Source organism: Engystomops pustulosus, chromosome 3 (assembly GCF_040894005.1).
Source record: "Engystomops pustulosus chromosome 3, aEngPut4.maternal, whole genome shotgun sequence".
Taxonomy (NCBI): Eukaryota; Metazoa; Chordata; class Amphibia; order Anura; family Leptodactylidae; genus Engystomops; species Engystomops pustulosus.
Window position 1 is genome coordinate 51,788,658 of NC_092413.1, and position 26,220 is coordinate 51,814,877.

General features: G+C 44.7%; 1 protein-coding gene across 1 annotated transcript in view; it reads left to right on the top strand.

Moving 5' to 3' along the window:
* The first annotated feature begins 9,298 nt into the window (after nt 1–9,298).
* Nucleotides 9,299–26,220, top strand: part of THUMPD2 (THUMP domain 2 tRNA and snRNA guanosine methyltransferase) — a 46,392-nt gene continuing 29,470 nt past the window's right edge. Inside the window, exons 1-3 of the mRNA XM_072140745.1 lie at nt 9,299–9,445; nt 10,223–10,359; nt 17,150–17,276. Coding sequence (XP_071996846.1) covers nt 9,445; nt 10,223–10,359; nt 17,150–17,276 — 265 coding nt within the window. The 5' untranslated portion in view covers nt 9,299–9,444. The remainder of the gene's footprint in view (nt 9,446–10,222; nt 10,360–17,149; nt 17,277–26,220) is intronic.

Below are 26,220 nucleotides of genomic sequence, written 5' to 3' on the forward strand. Positions count from 1 at the left end.
CCGGCAGGGTGTGCAGGGAGAGGCAGAGTGAGCCTGCGACCCGTGATATAGGTCGTGGGAGCACCCGTGACAACGTCCTAATAAAATAACATATAAGAAATTATAGCAACATAACGCAGACATATGGTTAATGTTACTAACCAATTTGGGCAGTTAAACTAACTGTATGGTGAACATAACATTCAGAAATTAGAAAATCACACATTTTTCTAAATTTTCACCAAATTTCCATTTCTTTAATAAAGAAGAACAAAAAATGTCTACTAAAATATATCATTAATGTGAAGTACAATATGTCATGAAAAAAAATTGTGAAAATAAACTTGGCAAGATAAAGTGTTCCAAAGTTATAACTGCATATCGTCTGAAAATGAGCTAGGTCCTTAACCTCGTGGCGCTCTGTGCCACACTATTCTGGCACAGGCTCCCGCGATTTACACGAGCACACCCGTTGCATTGCGTATAACCGTGTCATGTGTCATGGTGATATTGTGATAGGACTCGGGACGCGGAGGCAGGAGAATCTCCTACTGATGCCACTCTGCTAATTGGATCTGTTCTGAACGTTGATCGCTGCGATTGGCCAGTCAAGTCTGACTGGCCAATTGCAAAGTTTTGAGGCTGAAAACCGAGGTTTTATCTCCTCCCTCCAGTGGCATCATTTTGGTTTGGAATCGCTGAAGAGAGGAGCTCAGAGTTACTGTTACACCCAAAATCACTATTACACTGTCTGATCCCTATCTGATCCCTATCTGTTCCCTCCTGCATCCTGTATATTCCCTGTGATCACCTTGTGTGATCACACTTGTGCTCCATTTTTCCCATCTCCTGTCTGTCCCTTCTGAACCTAGTAGTGTAGATTTTGTACGGTGTTAGCAATGGAGAGCAGAAGAGTGAAGAAATCAGGCGATACCTTTTTTGAGGCTAACTGAGTATATTTGATGGTGAGCTTTGGAGAAAACTAGTTCTTGTCAGACATGATGTTATGCATGAAACAGAAAATTCATAGCATTTTATACACACTAAACAGTGATCATCAAAGGATATTTAAAAAAAAACCTCTAAAACTTTTCACTTAGCACTTCTGTTTGCATTTGTTTTTTTTAAGTTAGTGTCTCATGGTACAGTGTTGAATGTGCATACCTACCAACCGTAGCAGATTTGACGGGACAGTCCCACTTTTTGGGCTCTGTCCTGCTGTCAAGGGTGACTGGGAGAAAGTCTCGGGTTCCACCCTGCCTCCCCCGGTTTGTCCCGGGGGAGGAGTAGGCGGGATCATCCCCTGCAACCTCTTCACATGATGTCCGCATTAGTCATGTGAGGAGATAGCTCCGCCCCTGGCTGACTTGCCCCTTTCCGCGAGTCAGTCAGAGCCCGGGAGAAGAGAGAGTGACTGCGGGGCAGGGCTGCATCTGCCATGAGGCGAGATGAAAATTTAAGGAGCGCCGAAATTTGTCGCTCTAAAGTTGGCGATTCGGGCACCCGTTAACGCCCGAATCGCACACCAGCTAAATAAATTGCGCCTATCTCTTTAAGACACAGGTGCGATTTATATACGGAGCAAAGCAGCGCCTATTGGGCTGCTGGCGTTGCTCCATTCTAAGCAGCGACACAGGCATCATGACGTCACACCGCCTGTGTCACTGTGCGGAACCGCTGCTCACAGAAGAGCCGCGTGAAGACCGGCGCCATGCGCCGTGGGAGCACCTGCCTCAAGGTGAGTATATGTTTTATTATTTTTCATGTACTAATAAGTGGGTGGGGAGGTGTCGTTTTATACTGGGAGGGGGGGTACTGTATATATTATATGGGGCTAGAAAACGTTTTATACTGGTGGGGGATGCTGTATATATTATATGGGGCCATGATTATTTTATACTGGGGGGGGGGGTGCTGTATATATTATGTGGGGCCAGAATAGTTTCATCCTGGGGGGTGTGCTGTATATACTATATGGGGCTATAAGTATTTTATACTGGGGGGGGGGATGCTGTATATATTATGTGGGGCCATAATTGTTTTAAACTGGGGTGTGGGGTGCTGTATATATTATTTGGGGCCAGAATCGTTTTATACTGGGGGGGGATGCTGTATATATTATATGGGGCCATAATTGTTTTATACTGGGGCGGGGGTGCTCTGTATATATTATATGGGGCCAGAATCGTTTTATACTGGGGAAGGGGGGGGGGGTTGCAGTAAATATTATATGGGGCCAGAATTGTTTTATAATGGGTGGGGGGCTGTATATATTATATGGGGCCAGAATTGTTTTATACTGGGGGGGGGGTGCTGTATATTTTATATGGGGCCAGAATCGTTTATACTGGGGTGGAGGGTGCTTTATATATTTATATGGGGCCAGATTTCAGCTGGGGGGTATACAGTATATTACTAAGATGGGGGGCTGTATATGGGATACAGTATATTACTAAACTGGGGGCTGTATATGGGATACAGTATATTACTAAGCTGGGGGGGCTGTATATGGGATACAGTATATTAGTAAGCTGGGGGTCTGTATATGGGATACAGCATATTACTAAGCTGGGGGCTGTATATGGGATACAGTATATTACTAAGCTGGGAGGGGGCTGTATATGTGGGGCAAGATTTTATTTAAACTGGGAGGTGATCTATATATGGGAGCTGTATATAATTTAATTGCAGGGGTGAATAACGAGGCCTTTAAATATATGATGGCAGGGCTATATAAAAAAAAATATATATATATAATATATATATATATATATATATATATATATACAAAAAAGAAAAACGGCAGCACTCCAAACTTCGTGAGAAAAACTAGGTGTTTATTCCACCTCCTTGCGGGAGGTGGAATAAACACCTAGTTTTTCTCACGAAGTTTGGAGTGCTGCCGTTTTCTTTTTTGTATATTTGCTGGACTCTGACTGGTGAGAGTCAAGGATAGCACCCATTCCTTACATTACTCACGTGGACTGTGCTGCTTATTTTTTCTAATTTTGTATATATATATATATATATATATATATATATATATATATATATATATATATATATACCGGCCACTTTATTAGGTACACCATGCTAGTAACGGGTTGGACCCCCTTTTGCCTTCAGAACTGCCTCAATTCTTCGCGGCATAGATTCAACAAGGTGCTGGAAGATTTTGGTTCATATTGACATGATGGCATCACACAGTTGCCGCAGATTTGGCGGCTGCACATCCATGATGCGAATCTCCCGTTCCACCACATCCCAAAAATGCTCTATTGGATTGAGATCTGGTGACTGTGGAGGCCATTTGAGTACAGTGACCTCATTGTCATGTTCAAGAAACCAGTCTGAGATGATTCCAGCTTTATGACATGGCGCATTATCCTGCTGAAAGTAGCCATCAGATGTTACAGGGTACATTGTGGTCATAAAGGGATGGACATGGTCAGCAACAATACTCAGGTAGGCTGTGGCGTTGCAACGATGCTCAATTGGACCAAGAGTGTCAAGAAAATATTCCCCACACCATGACACCACCACCACCAGCCTGAACCGTTGATACAAGGCAGGATGGATCCATGCTTTCATGTTGTTGACGCCAAATTCTGACCCTACCATCCGAATGTCGCAGCAGAAATCGAGACTTATCAGACCAGGCAACGTTTTTCCAATCTTCTACTGTCCAATTTCGATGAGCTTGTGCAAATTGTAGCCTCAGTTTCCTGTTCTTAGCTGAAAGGAGTGGCACCCGGTGTGGTCTTCTGCTGCTGTAGCCCATCTGCCTCAAAGTTCGACGTACTGTGCGTTCAGAGATGCTCTTCTGCCTACCTTGGTTGTAACGGGTGGCGATTTGAGTCACTGTTGCCTTTCTATCAGCTTGACCAGTCTGCCCATTCTCCTCTGACTTTTGGCATCAACAAGGCATTTCCGCCCACAGAACTGCCGCTCACTGGATGTTTTTTCTTTTTGGGACCATTCTCTGTAAACCCTAGAGATGGTTGTGCGTGAAAATCCCAGTAGATCAGCAGTTTCTGAAATACTCAGACCAGCCCTTCTGGCACCAACAACCATGCCACGTTCAAAGGCACTCAAATCACCTTTCTTCCCCATACTGATGCTCGGTTTGAACTGCAGGAGATTGTCTTGACCATGTCTACATGCCTAAACGCACTGCGTTGCCACCATGTGATTTCTCGTGAACAATTAATTTCTAATCAGCCAGTTGGACAGGTGTACCTAATAAAGTGGCCGGTGAGTATGTGTGTATATAATATATATATATATATATATATTATGTATTCATTAGGGGGTGCTATATATTTACATTGGTCTCAGGGTAGCATTGTCTATAAAATCATTTAAACATAATAACAGGGTGGGATGTATTAGTTATAGGGTACAATAGATTACTTTGCATCATGTAAAACAAATGTTGGTGGGGGGGGGGGGGTCTGTATTTATAAATTAGGGGTGTTGTATAGTGATTGGTGTGCTGTGCATGCTATAATTCCAGTAGAATATATATGTGTAATGAAGGGATGTTTTATATGTGTGGAGCGTATGGTCAGTTGTGTTGTGAGGGGTATATATCATTTAGGAGCACAGTGTTGTAATCCAGGAGACTTTATACTGCAAGTGACTGTGGTATTTTTAGGGATGCCGGGTGGAGATGCTGCACGGAGCTGAAGACATGTGGCCGTGAAATCAGCCGTGATATGTAATGGATTGGAGAACCCGGAATAAAGTCCTACTGATGGAAGAGATTGTTATCCATAAGATGCCACTAATGACTCTCAGAACCTGTAGGCAGTCACACAGTGTCAGTGTCTGTGGGGATGTTTATTGTTAGTAAAGTTTTCAGCATTTACTTAACGGGGAGCGGACAATGTAACAGGAGTGGAGGGCAGGATTTTAACCGGTTAAGGACCGGACCCTTTCCTGTTTTTTCATGTCCATTTTTCACTCCCCACCTTCAAAAATCTATAACTTTTTTATTTTTACACGTAAAGAGCTGTGTGACGGCTTGTTTTCTGCGTAACAAATTGCACTTCATAGTGATGGTATTAAGTATTCCATGTCATGTACTTGGAAGCAGGAAAAAAATTCCAAATGCAGTGAAAATGGTGAAAAAACGCATTTGCGCCATTTTCTTGTGGGCTTGGATATTACGTCTTTCACTGAGCGCCCCAAATTACATGTCTACTTTATTCTTTGGGTCGGTACGATTAAGGGGATACCAAATTTGTATAGGTTTTATAATGTTTTCATACATTTACAAAAATTATTTTTTTTATTTTGTCAACTTCTGGCGCTAATTTTTTTTTTATACTTTGGTGTACGGAGCTGTGGGTGGTGTCATTTTTTGCGAAATTTGATAATATTTTCAATGATATCACTTTTAGGACTGTATGATTTTTTTATATTTTTCAAAATGGCAAAAAAGTGCCATTTTCGACTTTGGGCGCTATTTTCTGTTACAGGGTTAAACGCATTGAAAAAACGTTATCTTATTTTGATAGATCGGGCATTTTCGGATGTGTCGATACCTAATGTGTTTATGATTTTTACTGCTTATTTATATTTATGTCAGTTCCAAGGGAAAGGGGGGTGATTTGAAATTTTAGGTTTTTTTATTATATATTTTTTTTTAACTTTTTTTTATTTTTATTTTTACTATTTTTCAGACTCCCTAGCGTACTTTAACCCTAGGTTGTCTGATCAATCCTATCATATACTGCCATACTACAGTATGGCAGTATATGGGGATTTTCCTCCTCATTTATTACAATGTGCTAACAGCACATTGTAATGAAGGGGTTAAAACAAAATAGCCTCGGGTCTTTGGAAGACCCAAGTCTACCATGGAGACAGATCGCCGCTCCCCAATGACGTCACGGGGAGCGGCGATCCCAGGTAAGATGGCGGCGCCCATGCGACGCTATCTTTTTGAGGCTGCCGGCAGCTTTACCGGCAGCCATCGCTGTGATAACACCCGCGATTGGTGCTAGCACCGATCGCGGGTGTTACCAGTAAGCCTTTGCTGCAATATGCAGCAAAGACTTACCGGCTATGGAGAGGGCTCAGCCAGTGAGCCCTCTCCATGCAGCACGACCCGACCGCCACAAATACACGGCAGGCGGTCGCGAACCGGTTAACAATGGCCTCAGGCAGCAAATATGCTAGAATCAGCCCTGCTGCGGGGGAACGATGGATGGTAAGAAACAGGTTTTATTTTATTTAATAACAGGGGGCAGGGGACCACAAAAAGAGGAGACTGGAGGCCAGGAGGAGGATAGTGAACTGGGGAGGCTGGAGACTACAGGAGGAGGATAGAGAACAGGGGGCTTTAGGACAGGTGGAGGCTGGAGGCTGCTAGAGGCTACAGGAGGAAGGATAGAGGACATGCGGCTGGAGGACAGGAGGAGGACAGGAGGAGGCTGTGGGACAGGATGAGCCTGGGGACAGGAGGAGGTTGGAGACTGCTGGAGAGTAGGAGGTGGCTGGAGGCTGCTCCGGGACAGGAGGAGGATGCTGGAGCAGGCTGGGGGATAGGAGGAGGAGGCTGGAGGGTAGGAGGAGGATGGAGGACAGGAGGAGGATTTTTGAGCAAAGGAGGAGGAATGCTGGAGGACAGGAGGAGGAGGCTGGAGTATAGGAGGAGGATGGGGGACAAAAGGAGGATGGAGGACAGAAGGAGTCTGGAAAACAGAAGGGGTGGAAGCTGGGGGACAGGAGGAGGATGGAGGAGAAGGAGGGTGGAGGACAGTAGTAGGATGGGGGACAGGAGGATACTGGGATAGGCTTGGAGACAGGAGGAGAAGGCTGGAGGATAGGTGGAGGTTGGGGGACAGGAGGATGCTGAAGGACAGGTGGAGGCTAGGGAACAAGGGGAGGATGCTGGAGGAGGAGGCTGGAGGATGCTGGAGGAGGCTGGTGGACAGGAAGATGCTGGAGCAGGCTGGGGGACAGGAGGCTGGATGAGGAGAAGGCTGGAGAATAGGAGGTGGCTGGAGGCTGCTGGAGGACAGGAGGATGCTGGAGGAGGAGGAAGCTGGAGGACAGGAGGATGCTGGAGAAGACTGGGGGATAGGAGGAGGAGGCTGGAGAACAGGAGGAGGAGACTGAGGGACAGGATGAGGAGGCTGGAGTATAGGAGAAGGATTGAGGATAAAAAGAGGATGGAGGACAGGGGGAGGCTGGGCGACAAGGGAAGGAGGAGGCTGGAGGACGGAAGGATGCTGGAGGACAGTAGGAGGCTGGGGAACAGGAAGAGGCTGGGGAACAGGCTGGGAGACAGGAGGGGGGGGCTGGAGGATGCTGGAGGACAGGTGGAGGCTGGGAGACAATGGGAGGATTCAAGGGAAGGGTGCTGGAGGAGCAGGCTGGAGGACAGGAAAATGCTGGAGGGGGTGCTGGAGGACAGGAGGATTCTGGAGGAGGCTGGAGGACAGGAGGAGGCTGTGGGACAGGATGAACCTGGGGACAGGAGGAGTCTGGAGACTGCTGGAGAGTAGGTGGTGGCTGGAGGCTGCTGCGGGACAGGAGGAGGATGCTGGAGGAGGATTTTTGAGCAAAGGAGGAGGAATGCTGGAGGACAGGAGGAGGAGGAGGCTGGAGTATAGGAGGAGGATGGAGGACAAAAGGAGTCTGGGAAACAGAAGAGGTGGAAGCTGGGGGACAGGAGGATGATGGAGGAGGAGGAGGAGGATGGAGGACAGTAGTAGGATGGGGGACAGGAGGATGCTGGGATAGGCTTGGAGACAGGAAGAGGAGGCTGGAGGATAGGTGGAGGTTGGGGGACAGGAGGATGCTGAAGGACAGGTGGAGGCTAGGGAACAAGGGGAGGATGCTGGAGGAGGAGGCTGGAGGACAGGAGGATGCTGGAGGAGGCTGGTGGACAGGAAGATGCTGGAGCAGGCTGGGGGACAGGAGGCTGGATGAGGAGAAGGCTGGAGAATAGGAGGTGGCTGGAGGCTGCTGGAGGACAGGAGGATGCTGGAGGAGGAGGAAGCTGGAGGACAGCAGGATGCTGGAGAAGACTGGGGGATAGGAGGAGGAGGCTGGAGAACAGGAGGATGATGCCGGAGAACAGGAGGAGGAGGCTGAGGGACAGGAGGAGGAGGCTGAGGAACAGGATGAGGAGGCTGAGGAACAGGATGAGGAGGCTGGAGTATAAGAGAAGGATTGAGGATAAAAAGAGGATGGAGGACAGGGGGAGGCTGGGCGACAAGGGGAGGATGTTGGAGGAGGAGGCTGGAGGACGGGAGGATGCTGGAGGACAGTAGGAGGCTGGGGAACAGGAAGAGGCTGGGACAGGTTGGGAGACAGGAGGGGGGGGCTGGAGGATAGGTGGAGGATGCTGGAGGACAAGTGGAGGCTGGGAGACAATGGGAGGATTCAAGGGAAGGGTGCTGGAGGACAGGAAAATGCTGGAGGGGGTGCTGGATGAAAGGAGGATTTTGGAGGAGGCTGGAGGACATGAGGATGCTGGAGGAGGCTGGGGAACAGGAGGATGTTGGAGCAGGCTGGGGGACAGGAGGAGGAGGCTGGAGGACAGGTCGGGGCTGGGGGATAGGAGGAGGATGCTGGAGGAAAGGAGGAGGCTGGGGTACAGGTGGAGGATAGAGGACAGGGGTGGCTGGGGGACAGGAGGAGGAGGCTTAAGGGCTGGAGGAGGCTGGGGCTGGAGGTAAAAAGGAGGAGGATGGAGGACAGGATAATGCTGGAGTACAGATACTATTATGTGTAAGTTTGTGGAGATAAATAAAAGTGGAAAACCAAATGTGAATGGAGGATAAGATTAAAGAGGAGGTTTCCGATAATGCTAGCAGTGTAAAATTGTGGCATTTGTTGTAGCACTAGGGGCTGCTTACTTTAATAAGCAGCTCCTGGTGCCGTTTTTCAGGGTGACAGATCATCTTTAAAGAAAGGTTTTATATGTTGCAGAGTTACATTAGGGGCTATTATACGGGTCCATGGGAGGGGTTGGCCAAAGTAAGGGGCATGTGGGGACCATCAAGGTCGATATTATACTGTGCTTGTAGGTGGAACAATAAGCGTGGTTTAGAAAAAGGGGGATGGGGGCTTTTGTCCCTCGTTTTCTCATCCAAAATGCTAGATATTGCAGACTATGTTTATAAAATGCACACAATATATATAAAACCATAAAGCACCTCATTATTTTGTCAATGTGATATCTTATATTTCAAAGTCTATTTAATATCATTTCAATGGGTACAGTCAGCTTTGCATTATATGATAACCTGACGAATGCCGGCCATGTTAGTGGAGTCCTGAGATGTGGAGAGGTGGCGGCCATCTTTGAAGAGCCTGCTCTAACACCCTCTAGTGCACATGTGCGAGATTTCTCAATTCTCGTGAGAGTTGTGAGGGCAGTGATTGAACGCTAGTACAATCCTCCTCCGGGATGCCAGACCTGAAATTCAGCTAACCCCATTATTAAGTAAGTTACTCTGAGTTCTTCTCCCATATATAGTGACCGTCTATGGATGGGCACCACCCCTTGACAAAGCCATCTGGTGAAACACATGTTACCTGTGGTCCTTATTGTGCTTGTAGATCTTTTTATTAAAACATAAAACACAACAAAAATCACACCAATAAAAAATACAGACATAATTTCCCCCCTACTATATTTAATATTTACAAAAGTTAATTCACACATCGACTGGTCCAACTTCATTAGCACCCCCCCCCCCCCCTATGTAAATAAGAACAACATATAACAGTTATTACACCAAAAATAATAATATCATATATCATACCCCATAACACAAGTCACATCCTCTAATAAAACCCATAACCACACAAGGAAATCACCTATATATATTTTAGTTGATGTTGTCTTTACATTTTTTTTTGCTATTACTGTGTTTACCCATTGTGTGAATTTGATAGAAATGTGAAGATTTTTATTACTTAGTCTGTGGACCTAAATTATATTCTTTCCTTCTTATTCTGGCTGTTTGACGTTTTCATCCTTACATAAAATATTTATGCCTTGTATGGTATGTGTTATATTACCTATACTTAGAGAATCCATTCATACTAATCAGGCCAACTTATACTGTGGTGAGCCCCCCATGTTCCTCCAAACCATCTTGTATAACACCCCTAATTTTTAATGAAGATATTTTATTGCAAGTTCATGTATTGTTTTGTTAAACAAAGGTTATTGTTTTTTTCCTGTTCAGATTTTGTATCTTCTTCTCTCTTTTAGTGAAGTTACAAATGTCGAATGATAAGACTTCCCAGGATCTCCACCTGCACACTCATGCATTGTTTTTTTGCACGGCGGGACACGGAATGGAGCGTTTTGTGATGCAAGAGTTAACGTCCAAACTGTCAGCTACACATGTAAGTTCAGTAGCGCGAATCAACTGCCTCATGATGTCCACTGTCACGTGGGCTACTCTTACAGAGAGCAAGAATATTGTTTCTTCCTCTGCTGCCGCTGTGTGCCGCACTGAGGTCAGCAGACGTGAAGACACACTTGTTGGCATTATATGGCATACCGCAGCAGCTCGATGATGCAAGGAGGTGACTCATTATTGTAATTTAACCTATAGGATGCAGATAGAGCTGTAGCCCTGGACACACCTCCCCTGCCTTAGACAGGGGGACAGAACCTGAGATCTGGGATGGCCCATTTGGGACAGTTGGGAGGTGTGGTAATGGGACAATTTCATAGCTTTTCCATTCTCCCAAAGTAGCACGTCTCTACTGTCTGCAATAATAAAATATACTGTATTTTCCTGTGTGGCACTCTCACATAGATCCACCCACTGTGACTAATAATTTTCTTTATATTTTCTATGTTCTCCTTCCTTTAAAATCAACTTTTAAAATAATGTTAATGAAAATACAGGCCCTGGGGGGCATTATCAGACCTCCTCTAAACTGTAGCTTCAATAATATATATTATGTAATATATATATAATGTCAAGGCAGCAGAGGAAGTTTCAGCATGTGGTGGGAGGGTGGAAGTCCTCCTTGCACACTGGTACTTGCCTCTCTCCTCTGATCCCTTTTCCTAGATGCTCCTTTAACTTGTGGGGTTATTTGGGACCTAGTAGACTCCATTTAACATATTTATATGTTATAGACATTACTTTTTAGGCTGTTGATGTTTAATAAGGTATTGGCTTGGGTTTCTTAAAAGGGTTGTTAGACTCTTTTCAAAATCCTGCAGACGGGCTGGGGAGATATTTTTAAAAAAACAAAGCTGTATTCCCCTCACTCGCTTCCGGTGTCCAAGGTGGACGACCACACCTACCCAGGGTCGGACTGGGGTGGACAGGGGATTCTGGGGGCCCACTCCTACATAGAAATACGACCTATATCAAGTGTGTCTAGAAATGCGTAGGCATTGGAGGGGGAAGTAGCAGAATATAATATAAAGTTCTGCTTTCTCCTTCCCTCTCTGCTAATGCACGGTTCCTGGTTTGTAAACTGAGGCTGCAGGGGTGACACTAAAGGAAATCAACCATTTGATTTGATGCATTATGAGCCAAACATACCATGAGGATGCTGTAGCTACACTGATGCAGAAACATATCTTCTTAAATCCCTGAACTGAGTGCTCCCAGAGAACGTTGTATTCACTGTGTTGTACCTGATAGGCAGAAGTAATCAATCGCTGCACAAACCCCCAGCTGCTTTGTATGAGTCACCCAATCAGACTTGGCTTACTGACTCTATGGATAAAGCACTACACATGATAAGAGCTTTCTCACACTAGAAGGCTATAGTATGTTGAGAAAATTGTTGATGTACCGTGTTCGCCAGGAAAAATAAAAAAATCTGATGTAAATACTTTTGTGCAAAAACTACAAAAGTGCTTAAGGAATGATACCTTTATTGGCTAACCAGAAAAATTATATTTGGTGCAAGCTTTCAGGGCACACAGGCCCCTTCTTCAGGCATGGATACAAATGAAGCACTGAGAGAAAAACACAATATTTGAGGGATGTTACAACAGCTAGAAGGCTAGTCAGTGACTACAGGAATAATCAGAGAGGCAGAAGTCTGATCTCTTACCTGACAAAATACAGGCCTTCTACTTTATGCCCAGAAGTGCCATGACTTACGGCTGCAGAATTTTCCAACAGATGTTTTCAGATTCTGTCAGCACATCTCCACACTGTGCAACTAAAAATACCACAGTCACTTACAGTATATATAATGTCACCTGGCTAACAGAAATGTGCTCCTAGATAATATTTATCCCCATAACCTAATTGACCACACTGCCCCCTCCATTATCAAATATAACCCCAAAATTAAACCACTCTGTGCCACCTGCATATATCAAAAATTATATTGCGAACCTGAATTTATTAATACTCTATAGCCCTTAAATAAATGATACTGTACCCCTAATAAATTAAAATGTGGTGCCCTCCAATCACCTATTTATTAATTTCTAGATAATTTCCCAACATTATTTGATTCTATTATTACATAGAGCCCCCAAATTATGAAAGGTATCTTGACACATTTAACCCGTTCTTAAGTATAATCCACGTGGTAAGGAGCATGACAAAGTTAGGGGGCAGAAGGCTGAATGTTGAGGCATTAATCACAGTGGATCGGGGTGTGCCAAGCTTGACTTTACTCCCCCCTCCCTGACTTTTTCATGCTCCTTACCACATGGATTACACTTACATTTTCCATGCTGCAACAGCGCACTGCATTAATGAGTACATGTAAGGGATGGGGATTAAATACTGTACAAGGTAATGAAGCTTGTGCAACACCCTCGCCGATGCAATGGCGAGGTAGGGTTTGCGAATACGTCCCACCTGCATGTAATCCCATTACACTACATGGTCCTTATAGGACACAGGGGACATTGCAGTGGTTAATCCTGCCTGGCAAGGCAGAAGTTAAATCTGTATATGATGTAAAAGTCCAGTTGTCCAATGATATGTGTTACATCCTGTGCTCTGTAAGCTGAGATGTGATTGGAGGAGCAGCCACCACCTGACCAAAGGGAGGTAATAAAACCCCCTGGCCAGGAATGTTCTGGAGACTATTCTAGTAGGTCTATTTAGTGAGTGAGTGAGAAATCTCTGTCTAGCCCATACCAGAGCAGGAAGAGCTTAGCCCCTGCCTCTGAAGAGTGGAGTCTAAGACTAGAGTTAGTATAGTGAGGAAAGGGGTATCATCTTACCTTTAAAGGTGATACCTGAAGCCCTACAGGACGAGCTGAAGCTTCCTACCAGGACACAGCTGCCTTCCCAGCCTGCCCTCTACATCCAGGCTGGTGAACTATCTCCTGAGGCTCCCTCCAACTCACATCTCAGCACTCCATCTACCTGTTAAAGGCACGTTTGCTGCGGTTCCTGCCGGTTCAAATAAAGAACTGTAAGTTGTTTTCTTCAACTTCTGTCTCCGTCTGGTCCCTGCTAATACGGCTGCCTTCATCACCGGCACCCTGTCCATCACCCAGAGACTCACACTCGGGACAGTAAGGGGTTGCCCCAGGGAGATCCGCTATAGCAGCCTCTCCCTCATCATTTCTTGCCAACACCACCCTGCTGGAGACCTGCCAGGCTGTAGGACAGCCCTCCGGTTCCCCCGTACCAAGCACCGTGACAATAGCGTGCTTAGGCCGCAACCGCCAGCCACTCCGGTACTGCGGGCCCCGGCTGACTCCAGGCCTCACCGCAAGGGCTAGGCCCCGGTGGGGGATGTTGCACTTGTTTACTACGACACTCCCTGCTGCCAGGTTCCCTTTAACTTCTTAACACTCACTGATGGATATTTCAGCCAGCAAGCTGTTAAGGATTTATGAAGAGGGCTCACATGGTGAGCCTTCTTCATTCAGACATGGGGTTTGCTGCATATTGCTGTATCACTGTATTTTTAATCCTGGCCACCTTTCTTCCTTCAGTATTTTCTATACTGCCCCTCCGCATCTCTTCTCCCAGCTATTTTCCTTACTAGACTAATCCCATCTCTCCTAGTATTGCTCCTTCACTCTGCATTTTTCATCCTGCCCCCCCCCACAGTCCCTCTGTATTTTCCATACCACCCTCCTAACCCCCCCCCTCCCCTGTCACCATGTATTTTTGATACTGCACCCCTTTACTTCCCACCTGTATTACCTTAATGGAATAATACTGGGATAATCCACCTCTTGTTCCCCTGCATGTTGACTACTCCCCCCTCACCCTTTGCAACTTCCATCCTGCATTTTTTATACTGGGCCCCTTCCCCCTCACGTGGTCCCCCTGTATTTCACATGCTGTCCCTCTCCCATCTGTACTTTCCATACTGGGCCCCCTCAGACTGCATTTTGTATCCTGCCCTTCCCCCTTGCATTTTCTATACAGGAGGTCCCCAGCATCTTCTATACTGCCCCCTTCACCTCGGCATTCAAATAAAAAAACAGTAACTTACTCACCTGACGCTGACACGTCCTCTCTCCCTTCTTCTTGCTGCTACTGCAGCCGCCCGCGCAGACTGGCAAGGGATGCGCGGCAGCGTGATGACGTCACCGCGCTGCCGCGCATCCAGGGTCAAAGTGCGGCGTGCGCTGGGAAATTCTCCCAGCCACGTCTCACTTACACAGATGGCAGCTAACAATGCCAGTCAGTGTTAGCGGCCGTAATTGTCCTTTGTGTTTAAGTTTTTTGTATTTTTGTGAATAAACTATTGATGAATTTTATAATTGGTTGTTGTATGCATCCTCTTCCTTTTTGTGTGATGTGCTGTACACTGCTCTGTACACTGAAGCAGAGGTTGAACAAACATTTTTTCCAGAAAGGTTGTACAGTATTTTACGGACTATAAGGCGCACCGGAGTACAAGGCGCACCATCAATAAATGCCTGCTAAAATGTCTAGGTCCATATATAAGGCGCACCTGATTATAAGGATGAATGACCAGCAGGTGGCAGACCTGTGCACAGTTCAAGGCAGCTGTTGTCTGTAAGTACGATTCATATATAAGGCGCACTGGACTATACTAATCTTACTATTTTTAGGAGAGTAGGAGTATAAACTTCAGTGAGACAAAAGACTCATAGTCGTATATATGTTGTCTGAGAGATGTATGCAAGAAAATCATTACAGCCAGTGTTTTCTGTGCTTAATAGACAATTAAGACAATTAAAGTAATCTTAATTCATGTATTAATTAAAGGGTGCACAATCTTTTTTGACTCCTCAGAAACTGGCCGGCCACCTAGACCATGCTATTACTTAAAGGGATATTCCCACAAAGACTCGAACCGGCATCGGGGGTCACGGGATGTCAGCGGTAATCTACACCGGAATGGGCTCCGATCGCGGGTTTTTAACCCGTTAAATGCCGTGGTCAACGCGATTGCAGCATTTAGCCTGCCTTCCGGGTGTCTTCCCCCCACGATCGGCGCCCCCGTGCCGTCTTTGGGGGCGCCGATCGCTGATGTGGCATCTCTGGGGTCCGATCGGGACCCCAGAGATGCCTGGAAGCAGTGCCTTTAAGATGGCGTCTGTGACGTCATCTTAAAGGCACAGTGTCAGCCTATGCATGTGCATAGGCTTACACTGCTAATACCCTACAATGCATAAGTATTGCAGAATATTACCATGAACAAGCAATCCGATGATTGCTTGTTCACGTCCCATGGTGGATCAAGTAAAAAATGTAAAAAAAAATGTTTTTCAATAAAAAATAACTTTATTAATCACTAAAAATGCCCATAAGCCCCAAAACATATAAAGAGACATAGAACGCTCAAAAAAGTCTAAATCATAACACAAACCCCACATATATAGTATCACTGCGTTTGTAACAATCCATAGAATAAAACTAAATAACTATTGAACCTGTACGATGAATGGTGTAAAAAAAAAAAAAACCTTGAAAAATCTGCCAAAAATTATGATTTTTACCTATTGAATCCCACTAAAATGCAATAAAAAGTGATCAACAAAACATATGTACTCCAGAATGATACTGTTGCAAAGTACAACATCTCCCGCAAAAAATAAGCCATCAACCAGCTCCATAGCCAAAGACGTAACAATGCTATGCCACTTGGAAGACGGCGATGCACAAATGATAGATTTTCCCCCACATTAGGGTTTTATTTGACAAATTTAGTAAAACATAAGAAAAAATATTCATGTCTGGTATCCCCGTAATCGTATTTTCAACAATAGGGGATAACAACCCCTAAATGGTAAAACTGGAAAAAGCATTTCATCCCGCAAAAAAAATGCCGTCACATTTCCCCAATAACAAAAAAGCGACAATTTTATAGCCTTCAAAAGGGGCCAATGAGGAAACTAAAATCCTGGCAGCTGCAGGTCCCTCCTTCCCTACTGTGCCTCACTGTGCGCCCATAAAACAAGTAACGGCCACATTGGTTATATAGGGAGGTTTTAATGCTAAATATGTAAAATTTTATTTAAAACAGTATTTATCCCCAAAATAGTCAATTCGGAAAATCGCTATTCGATTTGTAAGCCGCGTGACGTCAAAATAAATTATCCAGACATTTCAAAAATTATGAAAACATAAAGTAGACATATGGGAAATGTTATTCGGCAACTTATTTAGGTGGTAAAAAATTCATCATTTTTTCTTTTTTTTTTTGTAAATAAACGCAAAGCTTATCATTCAAAATTAACCCTTAAAATAAGTACGGTACAACATGTGGGGAAAAAAAAACTCTCTCAGAATCATTTAGATAAGTAACAGAGTTCAAAAGTTATAACCATATAAAGAGACCCCAAGCCCTTCCCAATTCTGGTTGCTTCACATTTCAAAATGGATTGCAAGTGGAATCCATCCAATGCGGAAAAAAACTAGCTTTCTTCTGGTTCGGGGTTGTCATATTAACACAATCTGATTGGCTACTGAGCGATGCCTCAGCAAGCCACCACTATGATTAGTGCCTTCCTAGTTGCTAGCAGACCCAGGCTCCTGGGTACAGCACTTTGCCCTGTGACATTGACACTTTGAGGGTCAGCTGTCAAAGTGCGGTAAGCAAACCTTCCTCCACACCTTGATTTACAGTTACGTCAAGATGTTTGAATGGGGCTAAAAGGTTCTATAACAATCCAATATGGTTTTAATCTAATAAAAACAGATTTGTCAAAAGAGGAGGCCTTTAAAATTATATGTTTAGACGTAACTCTTTCTGTCTTTAGGTTGAATCTATGCCAGGAAAAGTTTTTTTCAACGCAAATGCTGACTTGGACTCATTAAGAAAAGTGAAGTCTGCAGAGAGAATATTTTTGCTCCTTCATAAAGGGCCTCCACTTTCTAAATACAAGAGTAAGTTTTAATTTTCCGCATTTTGTTGTAATATAAACCTCCAACTCGTCAGCTGCAGTTTTAAGTTCACCACTATAACTTCATAGTTTATACAGCACCATGCATACTGTTTGGATTTATGTAGCACTAATAAAATGACAAACTGAAAACCCCTCCAGTCTGAGGTCTCACAGAATGGACAAGATACAAGTTGCTGAATGTTGAAGGTACGTTATCAGGTTCTGCTTTTTTTGTGCACCCGATTAGCGCTACCCCCAGACGAAGGCTAGGTATAGCCGAAACGCATGTCGGGAACAGCGTTACCCTCGATACTCCAGTGCTGCTACCAGTGATATGGGTGAGCTTCATTTATTCTAGACCCATCTTTGTTGCAGAATTCTCGGTCTGTTTTACCTATACACATGTATTATTTGTCCTGCTTTACTATGATGCCGGTCACTCCCTCCTATGTTTGGCTGATTAAGAGTTAAGTATGACCAACTATACCACCATCTCCAGTACTGTTTTCACTAAGGGTTCCACTGTGGTACTCTCTTCCCCAATTTCCAATAATAGATTACTCTCCGCGGACATACTGGGGGAGATGAAACCCAGTAAAAACACTTTCTCAATTTCGTGTAGCCTTAAACATATCGACCTCAAACTTGGTATAGTCAAAATTTTCTACTAGTGCATAATTTAATCCTTTTGTAAGGAGGGATAGACAACTATCAGACAGAACGAAATCAGTAAGGTTAATGACAGTCATTTTTTTATCCATACTAGTACAGGTACAGTCATAATCAGTTCGCAATGAGGGCAAAGCATCACAGGGAGTAGAAGGGGGAATGGGAAGAGAAGAGGACGGGGGTGGGGGAGAAGGGAGGGGTCCAACAATTCTGTCATCAGAACCATCACAGAGTACCTCACGACGGTCTATCGCCAAGTTCGCCAAGTATTTAAAATATATTATTAGCCGTTTATTTTTGATAGGATGATGGCGATTTGATACCTGGTATGAATTACACAAGGGACTTGATATGTATGGTATGGTATGGTACTGCATGGTACTTGATATGTATGCGTAGCGGACAAGGTTTGGTACAAATTACATTTAATTGATGTCCTTTTTCCTTTGTTTTTAATGGAGAGGGAGAACTCCATGTCCTGGTTTGGAACTAGGCAGACTTGTTGCGCCTCCTGGGAGTTGTAGTCCTCCCACCTTCGTTTTATTATCACCTGTTTTCATGTATTAAACATATTTTCACAGCATTTTGTGGAAGTATGTACTGTTTATACTGGTTAAACAATGTTTTGTAGATGTTGCAGGTCGTAGGTTACATTGTTTAAGGATTGGTGTGGTACCGCTTTAGAAAGCGCCATAGCGCGTGCAACGGCCCTGTTGCTGAGGCTTGCCAAGTTACCTTCCTGTATGTTTTGTGCATGTATATGTGTATGTATAAGCCGAGTTTTTCAACACAAAAAAAATGTGCTGAAAAACCTCACCTCGGCTTATACATGAGTCAATAAAAAAAATAAACTTATATACGCACCCTTCGGTGTCCCTGATGCTCAGCGCTGCTCCCCCATGGTGGCGCAGCTCCTCTTCTGTCTTCCCCGCAGCTCCTCTTCTTTCTTCGTTCTTCTTTAACACCGGAGGGCGAGTATTTAAGTTTATGCTGGGTGGGCTGGCTGTATGCTACAGAGAGCAGGCTGGCTGGCTGTATACTACATGGGGGCAGGCTGGCTATATACTACATGGTGGCTGGCTGACTATATACTACTGGGTACTGGCTCCCAGTTTTTGGTGGCAAAATTAGGGGCCTCTGTTTATACTCGGGTAGGCTTTTACTCGAGTATATACAGTATTTCATTTCCGACACTGGAACTGGTGAGTGCGGTTACCTTTTTCTACTTATACTCGTTTTTCTTCAACTATATTGCTCTGCTGACTCCACTCCTGACACTACTATTGTTATATGTAAAAGTTTGGATTGGGGTTTTAAGGTTGTTTCTTTCAGGCAGAACTCTTCACGAATGGCGAACATTTACATAATGATGTACATTGTTACCTCTAATGTACCTCAACTAATGCTCCTTGATTTGTAATGCTCTTCTGTTTTATGCATGTGTCAATAAAGTAATTATAAACAAAAAAAAACCATTAGTTTTATAATTTATAACTAAAAACAAAAGATATCATCCAAATAATTCAACTAATTTTGAGTACAATCTTAAAATACCCTGAGCCGAGCCCTCTCCATAGCCGGTAAGTCTTTGTTGCATATTGGGATCGTCCGAACATTCAACCAGCGCTGTGAATAAGCACCTCTGTGGCCGCTGTCAGCGCACCGCATCGCATAGAGCCGGCAGCGATTGTGAAATACATACGCTGCTGCCAGCAATTCTTACAGGTCCCTGACTGACAGGGGTGTGGAGGGGGGGTGTCGGCCACCCCCTTCATGAATACGGCCGACTGCTAGGGGACCTGTACGACAATCCGACCTCTTATTTGGTCGGATCGTTTAAAACTAAGTTTACACATAAAAATTTTAATAAAAATTGAATAAATATAAAGGGGCTGAGGACAAGATTAGGGGGAACATATTTGGTGGGGGTATTTTTCAGGAGTGACAGGTCATCTTTAACACTTTGCCAACCGAGGACGAACTATATTGTCCTCGTGCAACAAAGGGTGTATGGAGAGAGCTCCCGAGCAGGCTATTAAAAATCACAGTAAAATAGCTATATACTGCAATACTATAGTATTACTCTAGAGCAGTGATGGCGAACCTATGGCACGGGTGCCAGAAGTGGCACTCAGAGCCCTTTTTGTGGGCACCCGTGCCATCGCCCCAGCACACCAGACAGGACTCAAAGAATCTTCCTGCTGTTCCAAGAAACTTAAAATATGCTGTTTTCAGTCATATTTTGATACTTCCTTCCCTACTTGGGACTGTAGGAAGAGGGAGAATGAGTAGACAGGGCTGAATTATCTTTGGAGGACCTCCTGCTGGCCCCACGATTCTCTGTGTTCAGAGGGACACTGGAAAGAAGAGATGTAAATTTTCCATCTTTCCACTGTGTTGCTGTTCTCAGGAGGCCAATATGATTGAAAGTGGTTGAACAGGGAGCAATAAGTTAATTTTTAGTTGGCACCTCGTGATAAATAGGGGGGGGGGGTTTAGGTCCAGTTTGGGCACTCGGCCGTTAAAAGGTTCGCCATCACTGCTCTAGAGGATCTAAAATAATGGTAAAAAAAATATATGAAAAAATAGTGAAAAAAAATAAAAAGTTTAAATCACCCCCCCCCCCTTTCCCTAGAACTGATATAAATATAAATAAACAGTAAAAATCATAAACACTTTAGGTATCATCGCTTCCCAAAATGTCCGATCTATCAAAATATATTAGCGATTTTTCCCAGCGTTTAACCCCGTAACAGAAATTGAAAAGTCGAAAATGCCACTTTTTTGCCATTTTGAAAAATATAAAAAAATTCGATAAAAAGTGATCAAAAGCCTTTACAGTCCTCAAAATGAAAGCATTAAAAACATCATCAAAAGTCGAAAAAAAATGACACCACCCACAGCTCCATGCGCTGAAGTATGAAAAAGTTATTTGTGCCAAAATGAAGAATTTTTTGTACAGAAGTTTTTAATTTTTTTAAATGTATGAAAACATTATAAAACCTATACAAATTTGGTATGCCCGTAATCGTACCGACCCAAAGAATAAAATCGACATGTGATTTTGGGGCGCTCAGTAGAAGCTGTAAAATGCAAGCCCACAAGAAAATGTGTGTTTTTTCATCATTTTCACTGCATTCTGATTTTTTTTCCTGCTTCCCAGTACACGGCATGGAATGATAAATACCATCAATATAAAGTGTAATTTGTTACGCCGAAAACAAGCCCAAACAGAGCTCTGTACATGGAAAAATAAAAAAGTTACAGATTTTTGAAGGTGGGGAGTGAAAAATGAAAATGCAAAAACGAAAAAAGGGCCACAGTAACACATGTATATACACAATGCCACCCTCAGTAACAGATATATATATACAAAGAGCCACCCCCAGTAACACATTTATATACAAAGCTAAAAAAAGGGCCACCCCCAGTAACACATTTATAAATACTATTCAGCCCCATTTAAAATAATAAAATTATACTCACCTTCACCCGATGCACATTGACTTCATCTTATTTCTAGATGACTGGGTCCAGGGGCAGACACCAATGTCCTGGGCACTCCGTGTCTATGGCAGCGCAGGGAACGTATTGTTCCCTCACTCTGCCATAGACACAAGTCTATTGGCTACCACTCTGTTCTCTGAACTGACTTCTAGTTTAACAGCTGGATCAGAAAAGCCAAATGTATTGGGCGACCATGCAACCGCCCAAATTGCCCACAGTTGGTGGGGGCCCCTTTAAGGGCAAAGTATTGGGGGCCCCAAGGCGCCACCCACCCTATAATCTGGCCTTGGTCAGCTGTATTACGCTAACACCTACATTTAAGTACCCTGAATGGCGATAAAAAAAAAAAAAAAAAAATTCTTTGGAAAGTGCTGAACGATAGCCTAAAATCTAAAACAAACTCCCGGGCCTGATCTAATGACATGGTGGATCAATAGGTCATAGAGACCCAAAATAATAATAATGAAATCGTCAGTTTGGGCCACAAAAATTACTTTGGACTGTACACTGAAGTATAAAAAATAATTGCTATCAGAATATAGCAAAATGGCAAAGGTTTTTTGTACAAAAGTATTTAATTTTTTTTAAACTGAAACATACGGTAATAAACCTGTATACATTTGGTATCTCAGTGATCATATTCATCCAAACTAAAGGAGTGGTGTCATTTGGAGCTCACAGTAAAAGGTGTGAAAAATGCTGCAAATGTTACTGAAAATGTGTTAATATCACCTTAGTTGTAATTTTCTACTTGTGTTGTTGTATTGTAATTAGAGATGAGCGAGCACTAAAATGCTCGGGTACTCGTTATTCGAGACGAACTTTTCCCGATGCTCGAGTGCTCGTTTCGAGTAACGAGCCCCATTGAAGTCAATGGGAGACTCGAGCATTTTTCAAGGGGACCAAGGCTCTGCACAGGGAAGCTTGGCCAAACACCTGGGAACCTCAGAAAAGGATGGAAACACCACGGAAATGGACAGGAAACAGTAGGGGCAGCATGCATGGATGCCTCTGAGGCTGCTTAAATGCACCATTATGCCAAAATTATGGGCAACAGCATGGCCATGACAGAGTGACAGAATGAAGCTAGATAGCATTTAAAACATCCAATAATTGACCCTGACACTATAGGGGACGGCATGCAGAGGCAGCGGCAGCAGCGGAAGGCTAGAGAGTGGCATGGCGACATACCCTAAATGGACTCATGCTTCAAACCAATGGGTAGCAGAGAGGAACCAAAGGAGGTGAGCAAGAAGCGCTCAAATAATATCGGTACATGATAAAAGTTTGCCAGTATATTTTGTGGATTACACAGCAGGGTGGCGACAAAGTTAACATGGAAGCCATGAAAACAATCCAAAATTCTGCCTGACACAGCTCGTTTGATAAGGGGACGATGTATGGAGGCAGTGAACTAGTAGTAGATTAAAGGTGCTGCAGTTAAAACTATGTTAGTTGGATCTTGGCATGGAGCTGGCGCTCCGCTGCCAGGCGAGCTTTCGCCAATCCAAGCCCCTGTCTCTAGGCTACTCCCCAAACAGCACTTCTAAGAACCTTTCGGATAAGATCAAGTGTAGTAGCGTTCTTATAAGTTTGGGATATGGCGGGTGAGGGGAATGTAAACATCTGCGCAAGAAGCGCTGAAATAATATCCGTAAATGAAGAAAGTTTTCCAGTATATTTTGTGGCTTACACAGCAGGGTGGCGACAAAGTTAACAAGTTTGATGTGGAATGCCCTGCAATAGCTCTTGGGCGGTGTGCCTTTTATCACCTAGGCTCAGCAGTTTGAGCACCGCCTGCTGTCGCTTAGCAACGGCACTGCTGCTGTGCCTAGAGCTACCGACTGATGGCGCCATGCCCACGGATGGTAATTCGGAGGAGGAGGAGGTGGAGGAGGGGTGGGAGGATTTGGAGGTATAGTAGGCCTTTGAGACCTGGACCGAGGTAGGCCCCGCAATCCTCTGCGTCGGCAGTATATGACCAGCCCCAGGGTCAGACTCGGTCCCAGCCTGCACCAAGTTAAGTGTAGTAGCGTTCTTATAAGTTTGGGATATGGCGGGTGAGGGGGATGTAAACAGATGCGCAAGAAGCGCTGAAATAATATCCGTAAATGGTAAAAGTTTGCCAGTATATTTTGTGGATTACACAGCAGGGTGGCGACAAAGTTAACAAGTTTGTTGTGGAAGCCATGAAAACAACCCAAAATTCTGCCTGACACAGCACGTTTGATAAGGCGGGCATGTATGGAGGCAGTGAACTAGTAGTAGATTAAAGGTGCTGCAGTTAAAACTATGTTAGTTGGTTCTTGGCATGGAGCTGCCGCTCCGCTGCCAGGCGAGCTTTCGCCAATCCAAGCCCCTGTCTCTAGGCTACTCCCCAAACAGCACTTCTAAGAACCTTTTATATAAGATCAAGTGTAGTAGCGTTCTTATAAGTTTGGGATATGGCGGGTGAGGGGAATGTAAACAGATGCGCAAGAAGCGCTGAAATAATATCCGTAAATGGTAAAAGTTTGCCAGTGTATTTTGTGGATAACACAGCAGGGTGGCGACAAAGTTAACAACTTTGATGTGGAATCCATGAAAACAACCCAAATTTCGGCCTGACAAACCTCGTTTGATAAAGGGACGATGTATGGAGGCAGCTATATGGACGACTTTTGGAGGTAGCAATGGAGACAACGTGTGGAGGCTGCTATGGAGACAATTCAATTTGGATAGTGCCTGTATGTGGCAGTCCAAAAAAATGCGGGTGGGTTGCACTATATTTGCGTTTCCGCTCCAGCGTCTGGGGTATGGAGAGCTGAACGCTGGTGGATGCTGTGGAGGATTGTGGAGGCGACGATGGGGTTTTTGTGGCAGGGTCCTGGGCAAGGGGCTGACTATCAGCTGACACAGGGGAAGGAGCAGTGGTGTGCACGGCCGGAGGTGAACGCGCTTGTTGCCACTGAGTGGGGTGTTTAGCATTCATATGCCTGCGCATACTGGTGGTAGTTAAGCTAGTAGTGGTGGAACCCCTGCTGATCCTGGTTTGGCAAATGTGGCACACCACAGTCCGTCGGTCATCCGGTGTTTCCTTAAAGAACCTCCAGACTTCTGAAAATCTAGCCCTCGCCGCAGGAGCCCTCGCCACGGGAGCTTCACTAGTTGACACATTTGGCGCTGATGCACCAGCTCTGGCCCTGCCTCTCCGTCTAGCCCCACCACTGCCTCTTCCAACCTGTTCTGGTCGAGGACTCTCCTCCGTCTCAGTAGCACTGTGTTCACCCGGCCTCTCAACCCAGCTTGGGTCTGTCACCTCATCATCCTCCGATCCCTCAGTCTGCTCCCCCCTCGGACTTCCTGCCCTGACAACAACTTCCCCACTGTCTGACAACCGTGTCTCCTCATCGTCGGACACCTCTTTACACACTTCTTCCACTACGTCAACAAGGTCATCATCACCCACAGACTGCGACTGGTGGAAAACCTGGGCATCGGAAAATTGCTCATCAGCAACCGGACAAGTGGTTTGTGACTGTGGGAATGGTCCAGAAAACAGTTCCTCAGAGTATGCCGGTTCAAATGGCAAATTTTGCTGGGAGGGGGCAGACTGGGGGGGAGGAGGCTGAGGTGCAGGAGCTGGAGGAGTGCCGATTTCGGTGACATGGGTGGACTGCGTGGAAGACTGACTGGTGGACAAATTGCTCGAAGCATTGTCGGCAATCCACGACATCACCTGTTCGCACTGTTCTGGCCTCAACAGTGCTCTACCACGAGTCCCAGTAACTTCAGACATGAACCTAGGGAGTGTAGCTCTGCGGCGTTCCCCTGCTCCCTCATAAGCAGGTGGTGTCTCACCCCGCCCAGGACCACGGCCTCTGACCCCTGCAGTAGTTGGACGCCCACGTCCCCGCCCTCGTCCTCTACCCCTAGCCCTCGGGTTAAACATTTTGAAAATGAGAGTTATAACTTGAATTTTTTTTTTGTGTTTTTTAGTTTTTAAAACCAAACGATGCTATCCTATTGCTATGGCTATTTTATAGCCAAGTATGAAAGCACACTGCTATGCCAGATGAGATGACGCTGAGTTATGAAAAAAATAAACGTAAAATAAAAAAGGAAATGGCAGACTGTGCCTAATTGAAATACAACCCCGGGCCCTAATAAATTTTCCCACTTCGGTCTTTGCGATGGATATGTGCGTCACTAAGCGCAAAACACAGTGGTCGCAAGTCTGACTCCAAATTGCTCACAATTTACTAGTAGATGCACTGCAACAACTACAGCCACCAGCAGATCAACCAGAAATCAAATATATATAACGCTACTGTAGGCGTAATTAAGCCGTTTGTATTCTCCTATGGCTATTTTCTAGCCAAGTATTACAGCACACTACTATGCCAGATGAGATGACACTGAGTTATTAAAACAATAAACGTAAAATAAAAAGAAACTGGCAGACTGTGCCTAATTCTACTCAAACCCCTAATAAATTTTCCCACTTTGGTGTTTGAGGTGGATATGTGTGTCACTAAGAGCTAAACACAACGGTAGCAAGTCCCCATGCTAATTCCTCACAATATGGTACTAGCTGCAAATAAAAAAAAAAAAAAATTATAACGTTATTGTAGCCCTAAGAAGGGCTGTTGGGTTCTTTTAGAATCACTCCTGCCTAACAGTAAGCTAATAGAACACCCGAACGCTTTCCCTGACCAGCAGCAGCTCTCTCCCTAGCGGCATCCAGACAGAGAATGATCCGAGCAGCGCGGGCAGCGGCTAGTCTATCC